This window comes from Lissotriton vulgaris, chromosome 3_1 (assembly GCF_964263255.1).
Source record: "Lissotriton vulgaris chromosome 3_1, aLisVul1.2, whole genome shotgun sequence".
In the NCBI taxonomy this organism is placed as follows: Eukaryota; Metazoa; Chordata; class Amphibia; order Caudata; family Salamandridae; genus Lissotriton; species Lissotriton vulgaris.
Genome location: NC_141689.1, coordinates 1,775,050,061 through 1,775,063,664, shown reverse-complemented (window position 1 = coordinate 1,775,063,664; position 13,604 = coordinate 1,775,050,061). Strand labels below are relative to the sequence as shown.

At 45.3% G+C, this 13,604-nt stretch overlaps 1 protein-coding gene across 15 annotated transcripts in view; it reads left to right on the top strand.

Annotated features, from left to right (window-relative positions):
- The window catches only part of BLTP1 (bridge-like lipid transfer protein family member 1), a 1,831,302-nt gene that overhangs the window by 322,828 nt on the left and 1,494,870 nt on the right, over positions 1–13,604 (top strand). For all 15 annotated transcript variants that reach the window (XM_086962202.1, XM_086962209.1, XM_086962198.1 and 12 more), the window contains one exon: positions 8,609–8,737. In XM_086962202.1, coding sequence (XP_086818328.1) covers positions 8,609–8,737 — 129 coding nt within the window. The remainder of the gene's footprint in view (positions 1–8,608; positions 8,738–13,604) is intronic.

Below are 13,604 nucleotides of genomic sequence, written 5' to 3'. Positions count from 1 at the left end.
AATGCATTTGTGCATAATTTTGGGTTCTAATTCGATAATTTGTTTCATGATTGTGTGTAAGCTTTCAAGTAGACATTTTCATTTGTGGAATAATAAAGTTTTTTTGCCCGGTGTACATACAGGGCAACAACACAGCATATAACATCTCTATGACCTTCGAGTTAACACGCCATTTTGGTAGTTTATTCACAATGGTACATGTTGATCTGATGACCAATAAGTCTCTTTCTACAATTTCTTTACAATACCTAATGTATAATGCTTATTGCATACACATATTAGTGCCTGAGGCTTACATATGCATAACCATCGGGGCATATAGAGTGGGTATTTAGTGCAGGAATTGGATATTTAAAAAAAAAATTTCTTTGATATTTGATACAAGAAAATAATATTAATTATACAAGATAATTATATGTACAGAAGGTAACTCATAAGTGGAACCATGCTCCCGATTATCATCATATGGTCACCCCTTACATTCTTCATTGGCTGAACAGATACAATCTAGTAAAATATGTGGTTATGCGGATCATTGTTTTAGTAATAATTTAAACCTTTAGGGGACCTGCTGTTATAGTCTCATTGTGGATCCCCACGATATTAATAAGCAATTATATTTCCAGTCAGATAATAAATTTGTAGTACATGTCCCATTCTGTTAGAGGTTTTACCATTTGATATATGGACTGATTCCCATTCCTCGTTCTGTCAACATGTGTATTTATTAACAACAAATCCACAGTTAGGCCTATAATTATTAGATGATTTAGTGATATTTCTCATACATCTTAACAGTAGACATTATTGCATCTACAGACATTAGAAGGGACAATGGGCTACTTATCGTACCAATCTTTCCCATTCTTCCCTACTGTTCAAACCCTGAGTATAGGTTCGAAACTTGGACATAAAGAATTGTTCTCTCTGTTTACGTTTAACGTCCAGATTTCCTCCTCTCATGGTAGTTTTTATTTTTTCAACTATGCACCATTTTATTTCATCTTCTTTGTGTTGTTCAGTGGTCCAATGATCTACCAATGGGGCATTTTTCTTATGATTCTTTAGGGCAGATCGGTGTTCAGACAGACGTAATCTAATTTCACGTCCCGTTTCGCCAATATACCCCTTCTGGCAAGGACATATAATAAGGTAGATCACATTCTGGGTTCTACAATTAACATGTTCATTTATCCAATGTACTGTACCACCCAATTCTATCTTGTCAGATTTAATTATAGACTTGCAGTGAGTACATGATCCGCATGGTTGGTTGCCTTTAATGGGTTTACCCTGATCAATACTGAGTTGCTTGCTTTTTTTGGGCTCTCTGTAGGTCTGAACTAGACAGTTTCGAATAGTTCTATTCCTCCTGTAGGAGAAAATGGGTTTAGGTAGAGGGATTTTACCTTCTCTGTTTAAAATGGACCAATTCTTGGAAATGAGGTTCTTTACCTTGTTACTTAATCCATTGAAGTTCGAGACCATGACAAGATTGTTATCAAGTTCTTTCTTTTTAGTGCTAGTTTCAAATAAGGATTCTCTACTTTGGTATTTTGCTCTTTTGTAGCTTTCTCTAATTAGTCTTTTCGGATAGCCTCGTTGTAGTAATTTAATTTTCAAATTTTCAGCATGTTTTTCAAAAGAGTTTTTATCGGTACAATTCCTTCTTATTCTGACAAATTGACTATAGGGGATGCCATCCTTCTGGTTTTTTGGGTGGTAGCTTTCATGGTGGAGCAAAGTATTCCGGTCTGAAGGTTTGACATATAACTCCACACTTAACTTGCCTTTGTCAGCTTTTATCTTGATGTCTAAAAAGTCAACTGCCACTTGACTCTTATTGGCTGTAAATTTGAGGTTCCCATCCCCACAATTCAGCCATTTCAGGAATTCAGCAAGATCTTCCTCAGTCCCTTCCCATATAAAGAAGACATCGTCTATGAATCTAGACCAATGTTTGATGTTCTCATAGAAGGGACATAGCTCGTTATAAATGTGCAGTTTCTCAAAATTACCCACATATAAACAGGCCAGGCTCGGCGCACAGGTGGCCCCCATGCTCGTGCCTTTTATTTGGCAGAAGAAGTCACTATTAAATAGGAAGATATTGTTTAGAAGAACTGTTTCTATACATTCCACAATAAAAGTATTGTGTGGAGATAGATAACCCTCTGAATCACTCAAAATGTCCTTCATCATTGTAATGGTATCCTGCTGGGGTATGTTGGTGTACAGGGACTCAATGTCCAAGCACACCAACCACTGGGTTTCACTATTAAAGCTAATTCCCTCTATCTTGGTAATCATGTCCTTAGTGTCCTTTATATAGGATGGTAATTTTTCAACTAAGGGACGGATGAAACAGTCAGCATATTTGCTGAGTGGTTCTGTTATTGACTCGATTCCTGAAACTATGGGATAGCAGTTAGCACATATGTTTTATTAACTGTTATCAATGGCTGTGCCATTAGTCATAGTATTTGCATATGATGCTCATTTGTATGCCAGAACCTCACCGGTCCAACCTGGTCTCATGCAGTGAGGTGAGCTAAAATAATCTGTCCCTGCTCTATTGAAACTTGCTTGATTTAAAGCAGGTGTGCCACAGTCAGATAGCAATGGCCTGTGGGGGTAGGGGTAGGGGGTGTAAGAATAATCAACACAGATATATGCAGATTATAAGGGAGACCGCCATCTCAAGGTGTGTACTGTCCAACATAGCAACAGACGTTCTTTGGGCTACACATACGCTGGTGTTCTCCCAGTATGTTGTCAAGTACAAATTTCGTGTATCCCAAAATATGACTCTGAGACCCATCTCATCTAAAAAGGAGACGGGGGTCCAAGTCAGCACGGATTTTCCAGAGAGGGCTAGTATGTAGCCTTTTCAACTTGGGGTGCAGGTAAAATATGTATACCCATGATCAGGTGCCTTATGCCATCTGAAAGAGACATGTTAGTGATAGATTCCTTACCCTAGAATATCCCCAGGCATCAGACTGGATCCAGAAAGTTTTCGTCGCCCCGGCGCCGCAGTGGGTTCCGTTCCACCACCACCTTTGCCTGGTTTTCCGGACGATTTTGCCCCAAGTTGGGACCCTAACTGGGACACGGAGCCGGACCGGCGCCGCTCAATAATTTGTATTCCCCTGTCCCTCCCCCACCTCCACAGCCTGTTCTACGGGCAGTGGAGGAAGGGGAAAACTGGGAGGGGTCTGAGGACCCTCTCACACGGCAGTGCGGGTCGGAACAGGAATGGACGGAGGAGCTAGAGGATGCTGGTGGCCTTGGCCTCTCCTCTGACCCTAGTTTTCTTTCTCCTCCTGCTGTGGCTATGGAGTAGGGTTCGACATACACTGTGGTGCTCCGTAGAGAGGCTGAAGCCCTTGACCTTGACCTGCCTACTGTGACCCTCAAGACTAATCTACTCACTGAAGTGCTTCAGCCGGCGACAAGCTCTTTGGAGCCCCTGCTGCTGTTCAATGAGGCTCTAACTGATGTCTTGATAGGCACCTGGTCTAGACCAGCCACGGGGTTCCCCCCGTGGATAAGAATGTGGCCAGGCGCCATCGCCTGGCCCCGGGTGACTCTGCTTTTCTGTCCACCCACCCAGCCCCGGAGATCCTGGTCATTCAGGCCTTCACTTCCCAAAGTGTATTTCCTGCTGCACTGCTGTATAAGGAATCCAAGAATCTGTAACAGTTCGACAAGAAACTGTTTTCATCCACCAGCTTGGGGCCGCGGTCGGTGAACACTGCATGCCTCTTGTGCTGCTACTTCCACGCTGTGTGGGACATGGTTGCGCAGGTGCTGCCTTAGTGTCCGGAGGAGGTTCGGACAGTGCTTTCCCAAGCTGTTGTTGAGGGGGAAGATGCAGAAAATTTGCCATCAGGTGTGGACTGGACACCTCGGACTCACTGGTAGGGCGATTTCCACAACAGTGGCCCTCCGTCACCACGCAGGGTTGTAGTTCACTAGTTTTTCAGGGGATGTACAAAGTTCTCTTATGGACATGCCCTTCGATGGTACTTGCCTGTTTGGCGATAAGGCAGATAATGCGCTTGATTGTTTTAAGGACTCCTGAGCTACGGCCAAGTCCTTAGGTCTCTCCACCATGCACTCGGTCACTGCTTTTCATTTCTGGGTGCCCCAACACGTTCGTTCAGCCAAAAGCCTGCGCAGAACCAACCTCAGCGCAGCTGCGGACGTGGTTCCCGCCATGGCGGGACAGGGGACCAGCATGCGGATCAGTCCACCTCCACTCACGCAGCATCCGCCTCAAAGCCTTCCAAGTCTGAGCTATGGGGCACACCCCATGCCAATGGGCGTCTGGATTCGCCATCACCTTCCCCACTGGCATTCCGTTACCTCGGACAGATGGGTGCTGCAAATCGTCCGAAGGGGCTACTCCCTCCCCTTCGAGACTGCCCCTCCAGCCATGCCACCTCAGTTCCACTGCATTTCGGGGGACCATTTTGCTCCTCTCCAGCAGGAGATCACGGCCCTCATGGCCATGGGGGTCATCGAGCACTTCCTGGGCCAGAAGTAGGACGTGGTTGTTATTCACACTACTTTCTGGTCCCCAAGAAGGAGAAAGGGGGCCTGCGTCCCATCTTGGACGTCGGGAACGTCAACCGCTTTCTTCAGCAGGAGAAGTTCAAGAAGTTGACTCTGGCTCAGGTCTTGGCTGCCCTTGACCCTGGAGACTGGATGGTAGCGTTGGACTTGCAAGGCGCATATTTTTATATCCCCGTCCTGCCGGCCCACCGGCGTTACCTGCGGTTCAAGGTAGGCCTAGAGCACTTTGTTTGCCGTGCTCCCCTTTGTCCTTACCAGTCTCCCTCGGGTATTCACGAAAGTGATGGTGGTGGTCACAGCTCATCTGCGCAGATCAGGGGTTCCAGTATTCCCCTATCTCGACGACTGGTTGTTAAAGGCGGGCTCCCCCAGGCAGTTGTCTCCCACCTCCAGACTACGGCCGACCTCCTGCATTTGCTGGGGTTCTCCATCAAGATGCTGAAGTCGCACCTGAGTCCCTCTCAGAAGCTCCCCTTCATCGGAGCGGTCTGGATTCGACACAGTTTTGGGTTTATCCTCCCGAGCAGCGAGTCTGGGATATTCAGGCTATGATTCAGATCTTTCAGCCTCTATCCCGTATTTCCGTCCGGATGTCCCTCCGGCTCCTGGGCCTAATGGCCTCCTGCATCCTGCTAGTGCAACAAGTCAGATGGCATATATGGGCTCTGCAATGGGACCTGAAGTTCCAGTGGGCACAACATCAGGGCAACCTGTCCCATCACGTCCAGATCTCTGAGGGCACTGCAAGACAATTGCTGTGGTGGCTCACAAATCGCGATTGAGTCAATGGCAGATCCCTCTCCCTTCCCCAACCAGAGTGCACAGTGGTGACGGATGCGTCCCTCCTGGGATGGGGCGGCCATATAGGAGAGTCGGAGATCAGAGGCCTCTGGTCTCCGGCGGAGTCCCTGCACCATATAAATCTTTTGGAGCTTCGGGTGATCCTATGTCAGGAGGCTCTCTGCCTCTGGATATGGCTGGAACATCAAGGCATTACCTTGGTGGTTTAACACCTGGCAGGTTCTCTTAATGCCAGGGCGGACAAGCTCAGCCGCCGGTACATGATGGATCACAAATGGGGTCTGAACTTGGACGTGGCGCAAGGTCTTTTTTTGCTGTGGGGACAGCCTTGGTTAGATCTATTCGCCACTGTAGAGAACGCGCAATGTCCTCAGTTCTGCGCATTGGAATTTGCAAGATGGCACTCGCTCAGTGACGCTTTTTGTCACGATTGGAACTGCGATCTGTTGTACGCCTTTCCGCCTATACCACTTCTGCCCAGAGTGCTGAAGAATGTTCGGCACGACCGGCCCAAGTCATCCTTGTGGCACTGGATTGGGCACGAAAATACTGGCATCCAAGCTACTCAGCATGGCGATCGATCCCCCAATCCGACTGCCTCTTCGGGAGGTTCTTCTGTTGCAGCAGCAGGGGACAGTCCTCCACCTGAACCTGTCCAGCCTCCACCTCCATGCGTGGAGATTGATCGGCGACAGTTGACAGCTTTCAAACTTCCTTCCGAAATCTGTGATATTATTCTGCCAGCGAGGTGTCTCTTCACTAAGACGGTATACGCCTGCAGGTGGAACACATTTGTGGCATGGTGCACAGCAAAGGCTGTGGATCTCCTTTTGCCCCTCTTTCCGAGGTCCTTCTGTTCCTTCTCTCTTGGGCTCAGCAGAGCTCTGCTCTGGGCACTATGAAGGGTTATCTCGGCCATTTTAGCTTTTCTAAGGCTTCCAGATCAGCCTTCTCTTTTTAAGTCCCTGGTTGTTACTCGCTCCCTGAAAGGCATTACACAAACATTTCGTCCCGTGCCTTTTATAATGCCTCAATGGAACTTAAATCTTGTCTTGACCTATCTGATGTGCGCTCCCTTTGAGCCACTGTATAACTGTCCCTTACTTCTTCTCACTCTAAAGACGGCTTTCCTGGTAGCTATCACCTCTGCTAGAAGAGTGAGTGAGCTCCAGGCCCTTTCTTCTAAACCTCCTATCTCTCTGTTCATCCGGACAAAGTGGTTTTAAGGACTTGTCCTTCTTTCTTGCCAAAGGTTGTGACGCCCTTCCACATTGGGCAGACCATCACTTTGCCTACCTTCTTTCCGCCTCTGCATCCTTCAAAAGAGGGAGAGAGGCTCCACCTTCTGGATCCAAAACGTGCGCTGAAGCACACACAACACTTCCGGGTGGATGACCAACTTTTTGTTGGCTATGTGGGCGCCAAAAAAGGTTGTGCCGTGCACAACCGGACCATCTCTCGTGCATCAAAGCATGTTACTCGTTGGCTAAGAAGGAGCCTCAGTTGGGCTGTGTACCCATTCTACCAGGGCAACAACAGCCACTACTGCTTTGCGATGCGGCTTTCCCTTGCAGGACATCTGTCAGGCAGCTACGTGGGCCTCGCTGCACTAGTTTACCAAACATTATTGCCTTGACAGTCAAGTCCGGAGAGACGGCTTCTTTGGCCGTTCTGTTCTCCGTGACGTTCTGGTGTGATCTTAATCGCAGACCCACCACCGGGCTTGGTATTGCTGGGGTGTCTATTCTAAGGTAAGGAATCTACCACTTACGTGTCTCTTTCAGATGTAGAAGTTACTTACTTGTGTAACCATATATCTGCATGAGACATTAGTTAGTGATATATTTCTTACCGCCCCACCCATCCTCCCTGTTCTGCAACCTGATTTCTAGGGTTAAGGTCATCTTTCAAGGCCCTAGTTTCATGGCACCAGTGGTCAGTTTCTTGCATGGCTCTGCGTTCCTGGCGCGGAAAGTCAAGCACAGACCTGACGTCAGCGTGCTTGGCTGGCGCCTAAGTAGTCTTGTGACGTCATCTCGGCGCCTACGACACCAGCCACGGATGCGGAGCCGTACAACGCCACCTTCCGACGCGTAGGGGTACTGCTGACGAAAACTTTCAGGATCCAGTCTGACGCCTGGGGATATTCTAAGGTCAGGAATCGATCACTAACTAATGTCTCTTGTGCCTTAGACCTATTTTGTTATCTCTGGAAGAAGTAATCACCTTTGTTTAATTTAGTTACTTTTTGAATGAACTAATTTCCAGAACAGTTGAATACCTGGCTGGTGAGCAATCTGTTCTCTTTCTACACTTTACTTAGCTTTAAAGTGAACCATCAATAAAAGAAATCGAACAGACACCACATAATATTCCATGGTATTGATTGTAAAGATAAGACAAGCCATTGGGGATGATCCAAGTGAACAATCTGTTCTCTAAACATGTAGAGCACTTGCCAGGGGATTTAGGACATCAGCCTCTTCTACAAGAAAACATTCTGTTTCAGAAAGAAATGCAAAAATGAGGATCTAAGTGGTATGATGCTGTTGCACCAGGGCTGTTCGATCCTGCAGTCATTTACCTGTATGTTGTACACTTCAGGTATGTTACTTTTGTTGTTCATCTTCATGCCATCACAGTCTGAATGTTGAGGGCTGCTTGGGAGCTGAAGGTTGTTGGGGAACACAACTATTTGTCCATTTCTGGCAGTGGTCTCATGCAGAGTTCTGTGGCATCAATGTACTAACATGTAAACTAGGTACATGCTAAAATAGTACCAACATACTGTCTCAGACCCCAGCCAAGGAAGGTTAACAGTGGAGGTGACGTGTGTAACCTAACTTAATACAAGATTTGTAGATAGTTTATTGTTTGCCTTTAGCAGATAGAATTTTTGTCATGGTTATCACTGAATAAAATTGTTTTTTAATTTAGTTTCAGAAATAAAGATTGTTTAAGTAGGGAACATGTGTTGGATATTGCTGAAGCTTATTTGGTTTATCTTATTAAGATTGGAGAAATTGTAAAACGGACTTAACAACATAGCACAGAGTGACAAATGAAGAAACATAGTAAAGCTTTGCAGACATTGATGGGAAGCACATTGTAGGTCTCCATAGACGAGGATCCAGTTTGTTTGGATGTTGCATTTTTTCACTTTAACACTTCGGTTTCCAATGCATGCTAATATACTGTCATCTTGCCTTTTATGTTTTCCTTACAGCTTGCTTGCCTTCTTGAGTGGGGGCAGACATTTGTGTTCCATGTGGTGTGTAAAGAGTTTAAGCTTGAAAGGCCAAAATCTGTAGTTGTATGCCAGCACGGGATTGATCGTCGGTTCTGTGATTCTAAGGTAATCGTTTTTTTTTCACGTCAGCAAAGTATGTTTTCATATATGCCAACAGCTGTACATGTGTGTTCAAAATCTGAGAATTAATGAAAATATTCTGGTAGGTATTTGTTGAGATTCTTCATGTAGAAAGAGTTTACACATGGATCTGGCTGAATCAGAAAATATTTCAATACCAAATGAGTGGCAGGTGGCACAACACCAAAGTGGATCTGTCCATGCAAGCTGAACCCTGGAAGGGACACATCCTGTCCATATATACCACACTCATGTCTGTGACATCACTTCCTTGATTTTGGAGGTCACAATCTAGGCATCTGTATCGACAGCCACACATGGTATGAATAGATATTAGTACTTACTCTGTAGCCATCTGATCATAGTGTGTAGTGCTGTTAATTCACCTTCCTTCCTCCCCAGGAGGTTTTTTATTTTTTCGCATATCTCTTACGTTCATTATTTTCCACTGCGAATTGTGCTCTGTGCACCTTAATGTTCGTTCACACTCCATACATACGCTCACCCACTGTCCGAAAAACAGTCTAACATGGAGTCCGATACAATGTACAGCATGAGGAGGGGTAACATTATACCTTGTGATTCAAAAGACTTCTTTGAAGAAAAACAATTTGCAAATGATCAAGCCCAACATAAGATGTAAGGAGTATGCTAAGCATGTGACTCTACAGCACTACACGCTAGGAATAGATGCTTACTAAGTAAGTAGTATTTTATTCTGGATGTTGGATGTAGTTTGTGGCCTGGTGTGGAGACCAACATATTGCTCCTCTTGAAACCAAACTTTCTGATCTGTTTTTTTTGTTGGCCAACCAAGGCCTTGCAGTGAGCACAATTAGGAGTTGTACGTTGGCCCTTTGGACCTTTTTTCTGTTTGCCTGATCAGTTATGATGCGTATCATGAAAGGCCTAACCCACAGGTTTCCTCTGAAACCCTTTGTTATGCCACAATCAGACCTCCATTTTGTCCTCACATTTCTTATGTGCATACCATTTTTACCGATGCATTTTTGCCCCTATTACTTTTAACAATTGAAGCAGTCTTTCTAATTGTGATCACCCACAAGTGCTGTATGATTGATCTGGAACCACTTCTGTTACAAAACTGGTCTTAAAAAAATTGGTGCTCAGGACTAGGGTTACCTTCGTTTCAAAGGCTGTATCTCCCTTTCATGTTGGCTTTTCTATCTCCTTTACATCCCTTGAAAGAGGATGCAAGGCTTTATTGGCTTGACCCCAAAGGAGGCTTGAGTTTTTTACATTGAGTGCGCAAGAGAACACACCAGCTCTTCATGGGTTTCTCTGGTACTCGGGCCTCTTAACATAGACATTCTAGGTGAACATTTTTACAAGACAGCACTACAGGATGTAATTCATCTGCTCCTACAGGCAACTACAAGCTGGCCTTAAACCTCAGTGATGTCTGTTCGTCCACATACCTATCCACTCTGTCCTCTAAGCTTCCTTTGCATTGTGGTAAGAGGACAACACTACTAATTGACAGTACTGCCGTTTGGGGTTACCACTGACCCCTGGGGTGTTCACCAAGTGCCTGGTGGTAGTCTTCACTCATCTAAGAAGGGGCAACATTCATGTGTTCTCTTACCTCGATGATTGGCTGATAAGGAGCACAAGCAGGCGTCCATTCCCGAAGCTGCAACCTCCCTGCTACACACCCTTGGGTTAATCATAAATGCCACAAAGTCCATCTCCATCCCCTACAGTCCTGCGTTTCCTAGTTCCATCCTAAATGCAGTCACAGGCAGTGTTCCCTGTAAGGCGTGCGTGCATGCGTGTGCACATTAATGACCCCTGAGCGCGCAGAGTCCCGAGGGAAGCGCGCACACATCCTGCAATTGCCGTTTTCGCGCCGCTTGCGTTTTAAAAGCGGCAGCTCGAATACGGCAATTTCGTGTTTGGGGGAACATTGATTGGCAAGTGGCTCCTGCACTAATGGGCTGTGGCTGCGGGCTGTTTGTGGCCCTTTGTGTAAACATTTGTTAATTGCAGCTCCGTCATGCGCTGCAATTACCAAACATTTTCACAATGGCTAACAATCAGCCTCCAACCGCGCTCCATTAAGAAGAAATTTAGCAAGTCCAAAAGCACGATGTGTAACGTTGACACAACTCATCAGCAGAGAAGTGCAGCAAAAAAAACAAGCATATGCAATAGGTTTCACATTATTAATGTTTTAGCTATTGGTGTTGCATTATTTAGCAATGCCAATAGCTCAAACTTTAATAATGCGAGACCTATTGCATTGTAAATGCTTGTTTTTTAAGGTCACCCCTCTGCAGGTCCCTGGCAGAGCTAAGCCTGTGTTTTCAAGGCCTTCTCCCTAGCTCTTGGATGGTGGCCACTAGTTTGCAGGTTCCTGGCCGAGCACCTAACGTTTAGGTTCATCCTTCGCACATGGCATGCGTGCCTGCTGGTGATTTGGAACAGGGGCACATGGATCTCCAGCTCTCTGGCATAGGATGTGTTCAGATCTTGGCATTACAGCAAATTTGGGAACCCCTTGTCTGAGAGGCTTGATTCTGATGATCTTTTGCGTGGGGAATCCAGTTCTCAGCCACTCCCGATAATCCCAGTAGATAGTGACTGGGAAAACACTGAGGGGCCAGGGGGGAGTAGAAGGGTGGGAAGAAGGCAGTGCTGGATGTCTTCACAGGGGAATACACCAATTCTTGGAGCGGCCAGACTCTGCCCATGAGGCTGGGTGAGCTCTGCAGGAGCCATGGCAGTTTCCAGGCTGAGGAAGAATGCTTTAATGTATTTGATTTGTGTTGAGACAGAGCATGAGCACAGGAAGGAGCAGAGATTATCATCCTGCAGCCAGGAAGTGACAGGAACACAGTCTTCAGCTGCCACCAGCATTTCATCAGACTCTAATTATGAGTAGGGTGGAGGGGCAGGGGTAGAGGGCACTTGCGGAGGGTATTCCTTGATGTTTTGAAAGTGCTGGCAAGTGACACTGCATTAAGTCGTTTTTTGCAAGTCCCCCCACACTTCAATATATAAAATTGTGCACTGTTTCGCTCTAGAGACTGAACATTTAATATCATTATACCCCAAGTATATGCTAATTTCTAGGTTTTTCCACTGTGAATTACAGGATTTGCGTTATTTTAAATTATTATGCATTTTTTCCCCTGCAATGATTAGATTATTATTAGATAAGGCAACAGGGGTCTTCCATCAGACCCTTTTGTGTAACCCGAATATACTAACAATATCATTGCATTCCGCTGTACCACGCCATTTCAGAGGCAATACAATGAACGGGAATCTGCGGCTTTGCCCACACTTTCCATCATCCATACCAAACTTTTATGATTCTGGCCCATCATACTGTCTCAACAAGTACACATGCGAACCTTAATAATCTACACACATGCTGCCTACCCATGGGTCAGTGTCTGAGTGCTAGTGACTTGCGAGGAAAATAGATGCTCACCAAGTTGCTTTTTTTTACCAATAAGCTTTGTGATGGATACCAGGCATGGATGACATATGGGCCTCATCACCACCCTCGAGCTGAAGAGCTAATAAATAGCTTTGTACATAATAACATCATATTAGAAAGAAGACAGAGCTGGAGATAACAAGCATTGACAAAACCAACTGATCCCACCTTTGAGAGCTACTGGCTTTGCCAATGGTTATTTAGCAGTGTTGTACAGCATAGATAACTACTCCTGTGCAACATTTTTACATCAGTAAAAAAAGTCTGACATGGCAGCTCAGCTGCATAATGTTTCATTCGAGCACATGTGGGCTGGCATACAAATTATATTAGTTTTATTTTTATTTACTGGTTTGAGATGGATCCATGATGAGTTTGAAGGGGCTAGATGGGAGCATACATGAAGTATTTGTGGAAGAGAAAACAGACAATGGAGTGTGACACAGAGCAGTGGGGGAGCGTAGCAATAGAGGGAGAGGTAATGGAAAACAGAGAAAGAGAGACAGCTGGAAAACACATTCATGGGAAGGGCCACCTGTGATACACAGCTCATAAAATCAGGCACTTTCAGCTAGTGCTTAAAAAAAATGCTTGAAAAGCAAACAATGGAATCCCAGATGCCAACCAACCAAGGAAATGGTAAAGAGAAAATGCTCCATGGGAGGGACAAATACAGGATTGACAAGCTGGGGCACCAATAGAGAGCTGGAAAATAGGAGTGACAAGGAAAATTAACCAATGGTAAGCAACGGGCGGGCTCTACCCAGGTCTAAGATGTTGGGGACTATAATAGGCCTCGCAATAGACAGCGCAGTAATGTCTAGAGAGAACCTCGAACTAAAAAAGAAGTCTACGTTGATGCAGAAAAAGAAGCCAAGTAGATGAACCAGTATTTGACTATGTTCTGTAATTTTCTGTTTCCTTTATCACATGTATGTTGACAACATGGTGTTTCTTGGAGCAGAACAGTTGACAATAACATTAAGTTCCCCTTTCGTTGACCTTGTTCATGAGATATCATCCCTTTACTGTGGCGCAGGTGACATAATCACGCACCTTCATTCCAAGCTGATGGAGCTGATAACATGATACACTTTCATGTTGGCACGGCTGATATCACGCCTATCCATGTCTTTCTGTCTGTGCATCCAGATATACAATACAACAAGTAACATTACACCTACAGCAGTAAAATCTTATAATGGTGCCATCATTGGAGTCTTGTGCTTTTCTAAACCCGAAGTGTACTTGCCTGTGTAACCAATTCATGTCATGGCGTGTGTATCTAAATTGCAAACCTGCCATAAGACCCTACCTTGGCGATTTATGTGTGAAAATGCAGTCTTTTCACTTGTTTAAGCATGAGTTTGGAGTGATATTTGG